Source organism: Prionailurus bengalensis, chromosome B2, assembly GCF_016509475.1.
Source record: "Prionailurus bengalensis isolate Pbe53 chromosome B2, Fcat_Pben_1.1_paternal_pri, whole genome shotgun sequence".
Taxonomy (NCBI): domain Eukaryota; kingdom Metazoa; phylum Chordata; class Mammalia; order Carnivora; family Felidae; genus Prionailurus; species Prionailurus bengalensis.
In genome coordinates, this window is record NC_057349.1 from 37,521,734 (window position 1) to 37,537,803 (window position 16,070).

The window sequence follows — 16,070 nt, forward strand, 5'->3', positions numbered from 1 at the left end:
AACAAGCTCCAGGCTCTGAGCCATCAGCCCAGAGCCCGACGCGGGGCTCGAACTCATGGACTGCGAGATCGTGACCTGGCTGAAGTCGGACGCTTAACCGACTGCGCCACCCAGGCGCCCCTCCCCTCTTTTACCCTGCATCACAGGAAACTACATTCTCTGACTCTCCCAACAGGGAGAGCATGGTTTCTGGGCAAATTCTGGGCACGTTTCTGGTTACCGGGCAAGTTCAGCCAGTGGGACGTGCAGGTAGAAGACTGGAAGTGGTGTGAGAGAGAAGCCAGGACTCCCTGCCAGGATGCTGTCTCTGATAGCACCTGTGGCTCTTTGGTGGCCCAGTTTACATGGGACAGCATCACTATGGGTTAGCTCTGGCTGGTCAGCTCCAGTCTCAGACTTTGGTAACATAAGCTTCTACCATCATCCCTTCAATCCCAGGGTGTCAGGGCTCCTGCTGCTCCTGATGTCTGGGGTGCTGCGTATTTCCTGCAATGCCACCTCCCGTGCAACAAATTTCCCATGGTAAATTCCTTCTGTTGAGAAGTGTAGAATGTTTTTCTTTTCTTGGCTGAACCCTGACTTGAAGATCAAAATTCTGCAGAGGCATCTTCAAAGATAATAATTGGTAATTCCTCTCTTTGAGGGGAAGGGAGCATCATAGTGAGGGAATTCTCAGCTTGGTTTTCTCAGCATCTAAGATATCATTAGATATCACTGTGGCATTAATTGCATATATGCCACAGAGAAAATTTACAAGGAAAGCCTTAGGAGCCTCTCCTATTATTAAACACAGTGTTCTAGATGCTATCCTAGAAGAGTGAAACTTTGATTATAGCAGAAAGCTTCTTTGGGACACTTGGGTGGCCCAGTCAGTTAAGTGTACAACTCTTAATCTCAACTCAGGTCATGATCTCACGGTTCCTGAGTGTGAGCCCCACACTGAATGCTGCGCTGATGGCGAGGAGCCTGCTTGGGATCCTGTGTCCCTCTGTCTCTGCTGCTCCCCTACTCGTGCACGCTCTCCCTCTCTCTCAAAAATAAATAAGCTCTAAAAAAAAAAAAAAAAAGCTTGCTTAAGGCTTCTCAATGTTTAGACCTACCTTTAGGCACAGCCAGGAAGTAGTTTAAAGAAAATATTTTCATCAACTCTATTACTTACCATTTTCTCTGTTGAGAGAGGGTTAGATGAAATGATCGTAAGCCCTTAGAAAAATCTTGTGTTATCTCTATTTCTCCTTTGGAAATAGAGAATATCACTGCCTTCTAAGTCCAGCCCACTATTATCACTCCACAGATGCTTTATAAGTTGCACAGAAACAACAAGAAAGTCCACCACTGTGGCTCATGATCAGAGAGAGAATGAGAGCCACACTGTGCCACTGACAGATGCCACGCTGTATAAAGCCCTGAATACCTGCTTTCATTCCCATTTCTAGTATTTGAACTATAATATATGGGCCATCTATTTATTAAAGGAGAGAGCCTACCTTGGCATGGGATAAATTGGTGCTTGCAACAAGATGCTTTTTAATACAAAGGACATTTCTTGAATTCCTTTCAGATCTGAGAGCCACAGCATATGAGGGGTTGGTGTATATGTTTTTAATTGCACAACTATTATACAAGCCCTTCTCTTTAGCTGGCATGAGAAGGATATTCCCATCCTTTCTATGCTCTGTTCTTTACTTCCTCAAAGCTGAGGCGGCAAAAACACTGCCAGCCTTATCCAGCTTTTCATGGAAAGCCGCCACTCTTAACTGGCGCCTAAATGCAATTTCAGACTGTCCCAGGAGACCTTCGTGCTTTGAGGTGAATTCATAACGTTAGGGCCAACAAAGAAGTTAACACAAACTTTCACTGTTAAAGAAAAAGAAAAAGAAAAAGAAAAAGGTCTGCAGGCTTACTCAAGGAGCTCTGCATCTGTGAGCGCCTCTGTCCTCTGCTCCCCAGTGACAATGGCCAGTTCATCCTTCAGCTCCTGAATTTCTTTCTGTAGGCGTATAATCATCTACAAATGGCAAGGCGGGAGAATCAACGTCACCTCCTCATTAAAGGGAACTTGGTGACAGAGAACATACATCTTTGCAAATTACGAAGTATTTTAAGGACACAAAAACATACGGAGAATGATCGGAAAGCCACCCCTGGCCCTACCACCCAGCTTTGTTAAATCTCAACATTTTGTCAAAATAGTTCTAGAATTTATTTTAACAAATAAAACATTACTTATATAACCAGAGCTCCTAATTCCTATTCCTTTTCTGTCCTTCCCAGGGTGATCACTGTACTATATATAGTGGAGAGCATCTCCCATGTTTTCATATGTTTCCTCCATCTATACCTATGGATGGCACTGTAAGTCATAGATGGTATCATTTTCCATGCTTTAAACCTTATGTAAATGTTACCATACTGCATGGAATGGTAACTTCTTTTTTTGAGATTATTTATACCGCTACACGTAGCTCTAGTTCGTTAATTTTCATGGGCATATACTGCTTCAGTAAAGGACTATGTCACAATTTATCTCTGTCTCCTGCTGATGGACATTTAGGATTTTTACTTTTGCTTTTATAAACAATGTGGCTATCAACACTATGAACACCTCCTTGGGCACATATGTGAGTGTCTCTGATGTGTGCACTTAGAAACAAAACTGCATGGTTGGAGAGTCTGTGCATCTCCCTCCCCTTCAGTATGCCTTGCTAAGTTGGTCTTCAGAGTAGTTGTATAAACTTAGATTCTTCATCCATGATATACAGTTCCTGTTTGCCCACATTTACTTCACTGCTTATGGAGTACTGACAGACGCTTTAATTTTGCCGGTCTGGAAGATGTAAAATGGCACCTTGTTTAGTTCAAATATGCATTTTCTGATTACTAGGGAGGTTGGTCATCTCTGCATATGTATATCGGCTGTTTGGTTTCGTCTTCTGTAAATCACTTATTTATATTCTTGTTTGTTTCCACTGAGTTGTGTTTTTTTTTCCTTATGGAAAAAGGAAAGCCTTATGCAGGCTGCTTTATATATGAATCCATTATTAGTTTTATGTAAGGTATATGATTTCTCCCAATCTATGCCATTTTGTGGTGTTCTTTGTGTTAAGTGAAAGTTTTAAGTTTCAGTATGATTTCATTATTGACTTCTTCCATTATGAGTTGTAGTTTTGTGTCTTCGTAAACAAAATCTATTTTCTACCTTAAACCATAGGAATATTTTCCTATATATTCCTATAAAAGTTTTAAAGCTTTGCTTTTCACATTTGGGCTTTTATTTTGGATAAAGTATGAGATACGGATCTAATTTTATTTTTTATACAGCAGCTAACCATGCAAGATTTGCTATTATAATTTTGTTACATAACATATTTCTACATATAAATGTGTCCTTTTCTGGGCCATTGGTTAAAAACATTTATGTACTTGACTATATGTGCGGCAATACTACGCTATTTTAATGATTATATCTTAGGAAACTTTGGCAGCTAGATAGAACAAGCCACTTTCATTTTATTCCTTTCCAAAACAGACATGGCTATTCTTGGTCATTTGTTCTTTCGTATAAGTTTGAGATGCAGCTTATAAAATTTCCCCAAAGGTCCTCCTCAATTTTTAGCCACAAATAAATTCAATTAAAGGAGTAATTTGGTAAGACTTAACAAATTAGTCATGCTGAATCCTCTCATCCATGAATATAGTATGGCCTTCCACCGGTTCCTTTTAATAAAGATGTATCACGTTTTCTATAAATATATTTAATTAGAGTTTTTTTCCTAGAATTTTCAAGTTTTTGTTGCTGCTGTAAATGAAATTTTTATAATATTACATATTCTAATTGTTGGCTTTGATTTATAGGAAGACAATTTTTATGTATGAATTATGTGCCACATAATTTTCTGAACATTGTTTTGTTTCTATTAATCATTAAATGTTCTTAGATGTTCTATATAAGCAATTAAATTATCTGTAAGCAATGACAGATGTCTTCTTCTTTTCAAATCCTCATACACTATTATTATTATTTTTTTAATGTCTCTGTCCTAGCTAGGACTTCCAAGTATAATGCTTCCGATATTCTGATCTTATTCCTTCTAACATTTCACCTTTAAAATGTTTGCTCTAGCTTTCGGTTGATACCCTTAATCACTTTAAGGATGTTCACTGACATTCATAGTTTGACGAGTCTTTTCAAACTATGGATGAACGTTTAATGTTATCAAATACTTTTTCTGCATCTAGTAATGTGATAATATAATTTTTCTCTTTTAAACTGTGAATATGATAAGTCACCTTAATTCATGTGACTTTTTTTTCCGTATGAACTACTTCCAATGTACAAAAAGACATAAAGTATACCTTATAAATCCACTAGTTACCTTAAGTAAATACCTATATACCTACTAATTAGCTTAAGAAATAAAACATTACTCTTTTGAAGCCCAAGTCTCTGTATAGCCTTCCCTAAATGAATTCCCTGTTCCCATTACCTGAAATTTGGTGTTTATTTTTCCCACGGCTCTTATTCTTTTACTATACATTAACATGTTTTCTAATGATAGATTACCTTTAAATTCCCAAAATAAACCCAACTAGCTCATGATACCATATATCATATTAATAATATATGGTCGTAATGCAAATTCCCTAAAACAAAAATTAGCAGGCTGAATTCAATTTATACTCTTCCTTCAATATTCGACCAACTTAAAAAAACATCGAGTCTAGTCCATCCTTCTTTCCTTCCTGTCTTTTTTACTCCCTTCCTCCATCACTTCTCTCCTTCTTCTTTCTCTTTTTCTGTTTTTCTTTCTCTCCTTTTGGTAGCTTTGTTATTATTGAATCTAGTCATTAGTCATACATCTATTCATGCTTTTTTAATGCTTCTTGCATTAGTTTCAGTGTGATATTTTTGTAGGACATTGTTTATTTTGTTTGTTTCCAAATTTACAGCCATAAAGTCACTCAAAATACTTTTATTATTATTTTAAGATATCTACTGTGCCTATAGGTAAGTCCTCTTTTCATTGCAAATATTGTATCGATTTCTGCCTTCTTTTTTTTATTTTATTTTTATTTTATTTATTTATTTTTTTTTAATTTTTTTTTTAACATTTATTTATTTTTGAGACAGAGAGAGACAGCGCATGAACGGGGGAGGGTCAGAGAGAGGGAGACACAGAATCTGAAACAGGGTCCAGGCTCTGAGCCATCAGCCCAGAGCCCGATGCGGGGCTCGAACTCAGGACCGCGAGATCGCGAGATCATGACCTGAGGGGCTCGAACTCACGGACCGCGAGATCGTGACCTGAGCTGAAGTCGGACGCTTAACCGACTGAGCCACCCAGGCGCCCCAATTTCTGCCTTCTTTATTCTTTTCTTCATTAATCTTTCCAGAGATTTGTTCATTTTATTATTAGATTAAAAATCAACTTCTGGGGTTTGTTGCTCTTCTCCACTGTATCTCGCTTTGGGTTTTGTTTTCACTCATTTCCACACTTTTATTTCTGTCTTTCTACTGTTTTGGATTTATTTTTCTCACTCATTTATCTGACTTCTTGGCCCAAGCCAAGAAGTCTACCAGACCAAGGGAGTTTGTAAATTTGAACTTCAAACCCATGTGTAGCAGAGCATTAGGATTTCAAATTTTCAGAGAAACCATATTTTGCTCCACCTAAAGTTCAGGCTAAGGCAGACAAGCTTCACTAGCCATCTCCCTATGCCAGTGGACAGATTTTTTTTTTTCCCCTTTCTGGTTCACCTTTTCACTCATTTTATGTTGGGAAGCAGACAGGGTGTCACGGGTTCATCATCTGTCTTCCAAGGTTCCAGGGCTTCAACTCTGATGCTTTTCTTACAATCCCCTTCACCTCTTCTACTCCAGGACAACTGCAGCCTCAACTTTGTTTCTGGGCCCTGGAGAATCCCCTTATTTACTTCATTCAACTTCAGACATATATGTCAAACGTGCCTGTCGAATTTTATATAGGTGGGTTTCAGATTATCTCTGCCACATCAACTAGACCTGATGTTCCAAAGAACATGGTGACTGTGTATTTTGAACACATCAGTGCTCCTGGAATTTCATTTAAATGCACAGGATTGAGTGGGTTTTGGTTGTTTGCTCCTTTTCAAAAACATGCTTGGAATCATCAAGCTCTGCAGAGTGAAAATCCTTAGACAGGAACTATGTGAGTCATTCATTTGTATTCGAACCTCCCCTCCCCCCACCTCCTGCTCCACTAAATTAATATTGATGCCATATTTTCTACATCTGCTAAGGCTTTCAAAGTCAAATCTAACAACCAAATTATCTTCTGTTACTGAACAGAAATCTCAAAACTAGGCCAACTTTTCATGATTTTGAGATTAGTACAGTCACATCTCGCATCAAATTAGTGTAGAAACTTTGGAATGAGAGCCTTCCTTAGAAGATTTGGGGCCATGCCCAGTCACCACAGACTCTGGCCTGCTTACAACTCTTTTATCATATTGTCTCCCCGAGGTATTAATACTTGTAAAGAAAGCAAGTCAAATCCTTGATGATCCTGCTCTCAGAGGGCTGGCTTCTTGTGTGCCATTGGATTTTGACAGTAAGATATTGGAAATCCCATCCAAGTTGTGTTTTAGGTGGTTTTGAGGACAAATTTGTAATTGTCACTTGTGCTTCAGAAAAGCTCTGTACATAAAGTAATGAACAGTAATGTCAGTTCTAGAAGCCATTAAAGAGGCCAGGAGATAATACTTGTCAATTACCAGATTAATTCTGCATCAGGAAGACCTCAACATTTGTTCAATTATCAGCTATCAGCTTTGATTCGGGTTTCTCTTTTCGTTAAGCTTCTCACAAGCCCTACATCAAACACATGATAATGTTCATCTTTTTTTTCACATTCTTCAAGTTCCTTCAAAGAAAAGTCTCTCTTTGTTTTTTAAAAACTTAAAGAAAAAGACCCTCTAGTGTCTAATGTGTTTATTTTCCTTCAATTATGCACTAATTTTTGTCTTTGGGCTAATAGCTCATTCCTGTCTTTCTCACGCTGCTCAGTGATGCTACCGGGCTGCTTGCTGGAGAAGGAGGGATGGTAGAAGAATTCATCTTACAAGTTCCATTTCACTTGACTCATGCCTTTGAATTCTGACTCCTTCTTTCGGGGGGGGGGTGGGGGGTGGGGGGTGGTCTTGTGTTATGCTGTTGTTTCACCAGGGCCTGTGCTAGAAAGAGACCCTACCTCACCCATTTGGTTTCTCCAGAGGAGATTTCCATCAGGGCAGCTTAAGTTCCTGAGGGGAGGAGAGTAAAACAAATAACCTCATTATTCCTGTTACCTCTTTACCTCTACACTTTAATGCAATGACTTCAGGGGAGACAGGGTGCACAATCCAAAGGAAATAATTAATATGGGTAACAGTGAATTTGAGAAGGGCTTTTTTTTTTTTTTTTTAGAATTTGAGAAATTTGTAAATGAGGCGCTATTGGTAAGATTTCACCATCTTTTTATAACGCATCCTGCTAAGCTTATGCCAGCTTCTGTTCTAGAGAAAATTTTAAGAGCTGAGTGATTTGAAAAGTAATATAATCTTAATTTGGGAATGTACAAAACTGAAATATTCTATTTCAACATCTTCAATGTTGGCATAAGTTGATTCCATGTTGTATTTCGTTCAGAGAAGACTAACAAAATAAAGAGAAAACATCTGCATTTAAAATGAGGATCTGAGTCATGTAACTTGCAAATATTTTTGCTTTAAAAAAGCACTTTGATAAAGCAGGACTCATTGCTATAAAACTAGAAGCTTGGCTATTTTTCCACGGACCAGACCCATGATGATTTTTTTTTTTTAATCTCTAAATAACAGGACAGTTATGCAAAATATGGTTCTACTTAATAACCATTAGAATTTCTTCTCTGTTAGCTTTTATAAAAGATGGCCTATTATTATCATCTCTAGAAAGTTAAACTGATGTTTTCTGAAAGGCCACCAGCTGCATGTAAATATAAGTGGATGTGACTGCATCATACACATCCTCGGGACTCACTGCACATCTTGGGAGCAGACTGATGGGACTGCAGGTGGCAGGCCCTTGAGTCAGACCATCTGCACCTGAATCCTGGCTCCGCCGCTTATGGCGCTGTCACTCTACACAAGTTATTTACCATTTCTGTGCCTCAGTTTTGTCATCCGTCAAGTGGGGATGGAGTTAACATGTACTTGCAAGGTTGTCATCAGAATTAAATAAATTAATACAGTTCCAACACTTAGAACACTGCCTGGAACAGAGGACGTGCTCCTCTAGTTTTGCTCATCTATGATATACTTTTTTCTTTTTTTTTTAACATAGTAAGTTAAAAGTGGCTTACCAATCTGGGATCGATTTCTTCATTGAGAACAGCTTCATTCTTTATGAGAGCCACTCGTTGTGCAAATCTGCAGGTAGATATAGATTCCTAAGGAAGCAAAATAACTCCTTAAAATGTTATGACTTTGAGAGATAAAACTTAATTTTTGTTCACAGAAGAAAGACTCACACCTAAAGAGTGATGTGTATAAAACACAATGAGGAATCAGTCTTCCAAATTAGGAAGCTTTGCTTTAGAACATTATTTTAATAAAAACTTTAATAAAAATTTTATTTTGGCTTAATAATATGATCAATGCCAAAACTGTGGGAGACAGTGAGGTCCTGAGTGGCGACTGGTATGTTTTTTTCAACTATTGACCTATTCAACCAGAAAACTACATATACAAATCATAATCATAGCAGGTACTATTATAATTCACAAACATGGAAGACTATAAAATAAACATTTGTAACAGACCAAAAAGAGAGGCTTTTCAAGGCACCTTAGAATGCACTTAGGGCTTGGCCTTGTTTTGAAAGACACCCTGCCACTTCCTGCTTTCCTCTTTGGGAGAAAAGTCTAGACCCTGGGCATTCAACTGAAATGTGTAAAATGCCAAGCTGACTCTAAAGCAACCCAGGAAAGCCAGTCAGAAGGCAGCCCCTGACAAAACGGCCTGTGCAATGCGCTCAGCGACACGTCCAGGGACACCTCTTGGAGGTGCTTCCAAGGTATCTCAGTATTCAGGAGCAAACGGAACAGAAGCTAATGAGTCTCTTCTCTCGTGTCTTCCAGCCAACATTACTGACCCACCAGCGGGCTTCCCAAAACCCGTGTGTGAGCCTTCTTCCCACCATCCTGCGCTGTGTGAAGTCCATTCTCAAAGGGGATGATTAAAATGCCGGAAAACAAACCAAAGCTGTGAACTCTGCAGGGTATTTGTGTCTGAAAGCAGCTGAAAAGATGGAAACCCACCCAGGACCTTCAACTCCATCTCATAAACTAGCAACAGAAACTCAGACTGAGATCCCCAGAAGGAACCAACATACGTCGATATTCCTTTTCTCTAAAGAGAGTGTTGCAATCATGGTCGTCATGCAGTTCCCTCCCAGACTGTCTCTTAGGACACTGGTCATCATGGAATTCCTGTAGGGAATGTGGGAACGGTGTTTTTCTGAAAGAGCAATGATCACCTGTGGCACAGTAGAAAAATAATGGCATTAGATTAGCAGAAAATGCACATTTGACAGTCAACTAAGCTGCAACTGCAGTGAAAATACAAACAGAAATCGCAACAATGCAGGGTGACATCTAAAACTTGGGCTCAGAATAAATATCTTTACAATATTTGGTATAATAATGGTGGAAGCAGAGGGAAGTAAACTTAGCAAAAACATACCACCGTGAATGCTGTAATTTTTGGACAGATGATATAACTTGGTACAGAACAGGGTATGTTATTATCCTGTTTTCAGCCATTGGAAAATTTATATAAAAACTCAAGAGTAGGGGCACCTGGGTGGCTCAGTTGGTTAAGCGTCTGACTCTTGATTCCAGCTCAGGTCAAGATCTCACGGTTCCATGAGATCAAGCCCAGTGTCAGACTCTGCACGCTGATAGTGCAAAGGTTGTTTGGGATTCTCTCTTTCCCTATCTCTCTGCCCCTCTCCTGCTCGTGCTCTCTCACTCTTTCTCAAAAACTAAATAAACATTTTTTTAAAAAAACCTCAAGAGTAGATCATGCCAGATTTTTTAAATCCTACCAAAATTGATTGATATGACCCATCTTCAAGGTAGAAGAGGCAGAACAGTATATAAGAACTATGAGATGGCAGGGGTTAGTGGTAGAGACCTGAGAATCGGGTGCCACATTGTTCAGGTCTGACATCCTAGACTTACTAGGACAGGTCGCTCAACATCTCTGCCTCAATCTCCTCAACTATAAAACAAAAGATAGTATCTCCCTCATAGGAAGCTGGCATGATTTAGAGTTAAAACGTACAAACTGCTTTAAGAAGTACCCCACTCATAAGAAGTGCTCTATATGTGTTTGCTACCATTGTAAGTGATGGGGGAAGTTTATGTTGGTTCTGAGTCTCGTTCATCTTACTTTTCGCAAGTGTGTTAGGTACTTAATGAGAAGGAACTAGCTGGATGAAAGGCTGCTGTGGGGGTTCCCAAAGGAAGCCACCAGGGGTTCGGGGTTTTCCTGGAAAGACGAACCCAGTGCTAGATGCCCATCCCAAGCATCAGGAATAAGTCACGCACAGATGTGACTTGAAGGGCATCACCAGGCCCTGACTCTCGAAAATACTTCTGCCAACACCTGTCACTGTTCTGATCCTCCCCGCTCTCAGGTGTGTAATTCCCACCAATAGAACCTCTTCTACTCCCTTGGTTTACAAAACAAGATTGTTTTTGAGGGCTGTTTGGAGCAAAAACACAAACGACCACTGGATCTCGCTTTATTTTGCTGACCACACATTTTACTGCAAACCAGGTATCCTGTGATATTCCTCTCAATAATTACTTCTCCACTCTCAGAAATGAGGCCTTCACATCTTATCCTTTTGTTTCAAACCTCCACATGGCCTCCTCTCCCTGCCTTTAGTCTGAGCTGATGGCCGCACACCTTCCATTAGAAGTGAGCAGCCTGGGGCGCCTGGGTAACGCACTTGGTTAAAGAGTCCAGCTCTTGGTTTCTGCTCAGGTCATGATCTCATGGTTTTATGGATTCAAGCCCTACATCAGGCTCTGCACTGGCAGCACAGAGTCTGCTTGGGATTCTCTCTCCCTCTCTCACTCTGCCCCTTCCCCATGCATGCTGTCTCTATTTCTCTGAAGATAAATAAATAAACTTGGAAAAAAAAAAAAAGGACCTAGTCTCTCTTACGACTCAACTTTCCACAAGAGACCTAGCTCCATCAAAAGGACACCCAGTGTGGAACTGGGAGGTGAGTCATGAGAGGTGGTGGCCACAGGAGGAAGATCAGATTTGCAGGACAATGTGGTTGCAAAGGCATCTGGTTTCTTTGAGGAAGCTGCAGGAACTTTCTGGAATCCAGGACTTAATGCCCTGAGTGCCAACAGGGGTAATGGTAATGTTTTGCAGAGCAGTTCAGTGGTGTGGTTGGATGTGTCTCCTGTTTGCTCTGCTCCTAGCTGGATAGTATCCAAGTCTAGCTCTCAACTTTTCTTGAGACTCTTTATGTTTAATAAAGTCTACACTGCTTAAATTAGCTACAGTGGGTTTTCCAGTTCACAACTAAGAAATCTGACTAATACAACATGCACTTGACACATTTACGTGAAATAAATGAACAAATAAATGAGTAGACTAATTAGCTTCACCTAGGAAGACAGTGCGAGGGTCAATAGTATGCAACGAGATTTGGCAGAACTGAGTTTTGATATAATTGGAAAGGAAGTGGGGAACATGGCAGACCCAAATCTGAGTGGCCAGATGGTAGGTAGCAGGGGACACTGAGCAGAACTCCAAAGCCTCAGAGCCAAGAGGACAAATGAAATATCTATAACAAGCAAGGCAGGCCCAAATATCAAACACCAGACCAAACAGGGAGGGGTTGGTGGGACGGATGTGTGGAGAGGGTGGCATTATTAATTATGAATCATAATTAAGTATCTAACAGTATTGTAAGTACTTTGAAATTCTTTCATAAAACAAGTGTCACTATTTTTTTCCTGTTTCAGGAAATAATATCTCTTCTATTCAACAGCTTGATGAAACTTAGATGATATGAAGGAGAATATGCTTATTAAATTTCCTGTTGGTATTCAGGTAAATGGAGTTTTTAACTTGCTTTTGGTTGCAATGACAGAAAATGTACAAACTGGATTTAATCCTAAGGGAGATGTATTGGCCCATGTGCAATAGGAAAGTTTTAAGGAAAGGGCAGTGCTACCACCAAGGACTTAGTTTTCACCAGTATCTGCTCTACCTTCTATGTTATAGAAGTCTGCCTCTCTTCATGGCCACCAGATGGCTGACCAATGTTCTTATTTATAACTGATGTGATAAAGTTCTCTAATTATTAAACATACATTCTGAGCTTTCCTAGGGACAAACATGGGTCACGGGCCCATCCCTGAACCAATCACTCTAGCCAAGGTCCCACCTAGCCTACACTAGTCAAGGTCTACTCCTAGAGCTGGGATGGGCCCCTGGATGCTACTCCTGCAATGAGTGTTACAGAGGCAATCCCAATGTCCTTTCCAGAAAGGGCTCTAAAATTGTTCAAGAGAATAATTAAAATTCAAAATGGAATTACAGATTGGAAAGCATGGTCTTTAAAAATGGGGGAAATGAAAGCAGTGCATAATAAAAGAAAGAACCCAGGACACAGAGGTAGAAACCAGCTGCACACTTGTGTGATTTTAGGCGAATCTCTTACCTTTATTAGTCTCTATTTCCTCACTTGTAAAAGTGGGATTAGAATGCCTGCCTATCTCACAAAAATGTTTTAAAGATGCATAGAGATAGTTTCTGGAACAGTAAAACAAAAAGTACCCCGTGTTTGCAGGGGTGTCCAGGCTATGTTCTTTATGATCCCTTTGGACACTTGCTACAGCCATATAAATCCAGTTCTGGACCATTTCTCTCCAAGAGGGATCTTCTCAGCTCTAAAGGAGTTTGGGGATACCATTACAAGCCCAGACCCCTTGGAGCAGATACAGATCTTCAGAGTGACCCAGAAATGGCTGGTATTTGGGAGAGAGGCAAAGGTAGATTATTCTTTGTGGGGCAGCTTTGGGCTCTCTGAATTCAGCAGGAACCAAATGATCCACATGGCACAGGGTAAGGAGGTGGTATACAACCTGGATTCTTTTTTTTTTTTTTTTTTTTTTTTTTTTTTTTTTTTTTTTTTTTTTTTTTTTTTAGTGTCTACTTCCATTGGGATTTCATGTACAAATACAGCAATATGTTCCTGAAGGCATTCTTTAAGCAACAAAGAGTGGAAACTCACATTATATTTAACAGTATCTCCAACTATCTTGAAACTATGCCTAAAATCAATAACTCAGATTGCTATTTAATGAGTTAAAGAGATTTTCCTTTAAAGAGCTCAGAAGCACATGGAAAATTAGCCTCTGAAAACTGACAATGATTTGGAGCGGTTACAACTGGCACTGGCACCATTAGTTTTCCTCCTGAACACACACATTTAGTGGAAGCCAAATGGAAACGAAAACTCTGGGGAAGTCCCACTTATGGGGGGTAACTGCCTGAAGGTGACCCTGATTCTGATTTCTGTAGAGGCAGAGAGCAAACACTCTATTCCCAGTGGTTTCTCACTTGATGTTTGGGCTGATAGAGACCGAGGGTCACACCAGGGGCACTTGGTGAGGCTTATGGTTAGAACAAATACATATATCCCCTTCCTTCTCTTCCACAGACTTAATTTCTAGGGCCAAGATGTACCCTGTTATTGTGGCTTAAAATGTTTTCGAGGAGACTTTTTGGAAAGAGGACTGCATACACAAGGAAATTTCCAAAACCAACAATGTTCTGACAAACAGAAATTTATTTACTTATGAGCACAATAAGGTGCATTCAACTCAGAAAGGTTGTGCCCTGCGAGCAGGTGTAAGGTCCATAATTGTGGCCAGAAGGGCAGTGACGGTTCTTCATGGAATTTCTATAAGTAGTGTGGGATAATAAATGTAAGAGAGGTTACCAAATCGTCCGAGGACATCTCCATATATACAGATATAGATATATATAAAATAAGATGGAGAAGATGTAATTAATTACAAACATTTACCTGAATTTCTAATAGAGCATTTATCTGACTATATGTAAGGATTTTTTTTTGAAAGAATGAGAGTGAGCACACGTGAGTGGGGGAGGGGCACAGGGAGAGGGAGAGAGAGAGAGAGAGAGAGAGAGAGACAGAAAGAGAAAGAGAGAATCTCAAGCAGGTTCCACTGTGGAACCAGCGCAGAGCCCAACTGTGGGGCTTTATCCCACAACCCTGGGATCATGACCTAAGCCAAAATTAAGAGTCAGACACTCAACTGACTGAGCCATCCAGGCACCCTGTAAGGATCTGTTTATTTGCTTTGCTCCTTTACTGGATAACACGATAGCATAGACTACCTTCTCACCCATGCATTTATCCCCATTGCCTAACATAACTTGTAGCACTTCACGGACACTTAATCATAATTTGTTGAATGAATGAGTGAATGAATGAATGAAGTGAGTTAAACTAAATTGTGTTACACGTCCAGTCTCATTAGCCCCATAATCAAGTCCAACATAAAGAAAACCTGTGTACAAAAGTTCTGTTATTTCGTTAATGGTATCTGCCTGCCTCTTTTTATTATTCCTATTCCCCTGTACTCCTTGGATCTCTCTCACTTATCTCTTTCTGTGTGAAATTCCAAAATTTCTCTACTTCCCACCTATTCTTCTCTAGCCGCAACTCCTAGATTTATTCAACTTCACACATCTATATCCACATACTCCAGTTTCCTACATTTGTGTCCCTCTTCACTCTCGGGCTAACCTTCCCCTTTTTCTCTCTCCCTTGTCTTATGCTATAACCTCCACGAAGACACTTGTGGATCAGTGTAAGCAGTTAACAGCTGGAGTGACGCATCAGGTGAATATGAAACAGATTATTTACATTCTGAAAGCCAAAGATCAACGGCATGTGAATGTCACTGTAGCTCTGGGTCAATCGAGCCCCTGTACTGGAGCAAAGGACTAACGGACTCCAAGTTCCCACTGCCTGACATACACTAACCCCAGCCCTGCCTGGTTCCCTCCTACTCGTTCTTTGAATCTTTGCTTAATATCAGCCCTGAAAGAACTTTCATTCCCTCCACCTTTCTCAGTTGAAATCCGATCCCCCATTACAAGCTTTCCTCACCCCTTGGCCTTTTTCTGCACAACTCACCTGGACTAAAACCAAGTATTCAATGACTATTCCACGCACATCTCCCTGCACCAGCCCATGAGACCTCTGGGGCAAGGACCGTTTCTACTTTGCTTGGCACTATGCTCCAGTGCCTGGCACAGTCCTCAGAATGCTCTTGCTCCTTGTAAATGTTTAAGTACATAAATTCGTTATACAGGAAACCAAACGCACAGAGCCACCAAGACCACTCACATGAGGCTGATGTTATAAGAATTCTGAAGAGGAGAGATGTGGGGAGAGAAATAGTTCTAATGACAAGTAGCAGCTTACAGAGGTTGTGCTAAAATGAAGAGAGTAAATTAGGGGCAGAATGTTTTCGTTGAGTGGTAACAATTGGTGGAAATTCTGATTCAACTAATGAATATAATTTTGTATGAACAGATGGGCATAATGGGAATTAAAGCCAACAGTGCTACCAACTGAAACAACTAGGTATATTTCTTTGAAATAAAGCACTTTGAATATAGTCCATTATGCTTTTATATCAATGTTTTGTAAGTGTCCTATTAAGTAAATGCTCTGTTAAAGTAAAAGTAGTGTGTAATATTTGAGTAAGGAAGAGCTAGGGAAGCCTGAATCTTGTCAGAAACACTAAAATGACCTGAACACCGGGCAGGTCATTAATCTCTGGGTGCTGCATTACGGGGGTTTATTTGGTTAGAGCCTAACTGCATGTACCTTGTTCAGATACAACTCCCTTAGGTTTCTCTCAAGCTGCTTTTTCAGCCAACTTGACCATTAGAAAGCATTTACCATCAGGACAATATCAGTCTCAAAAAGGGGG

The 16,070-nt window shown here is 40.0% G+C and overlaps 1 protein-coding gene across 2 annotated transcripts in view; it reads right to left on the reverse strand.

Annotated features, from left to right (window-relative positions):
* Window positions 1-16,070, reverse strand: part of KIF6 (kinesin family member 6) — a 387,728-nt gene that overhangs the window by 243,969 nt on the left and 127,689 nt on the right. For both annotated transcript variants that reach the window (XM_043591311.1, XM_043591310.1), the window contains 3 exons: window positions 9,392-9,535; window positions 8,361-8,447; window positions 1,905-2,008 (listed from right to left, as the gene is read on the reverse strand). In XM_043591311.1, the coding sequence (XP_043447246.1) occupies window positions 1,905-2,008; window positions 8,361-8,447; window positions 9,392-9,535 (335 nt within the window). The remainder of the gene's footprint in view (window positions 1-1,904; window positions 2,009-8,360; window positions 8,448-9,391; window positions 9,536-16,070) is intronic.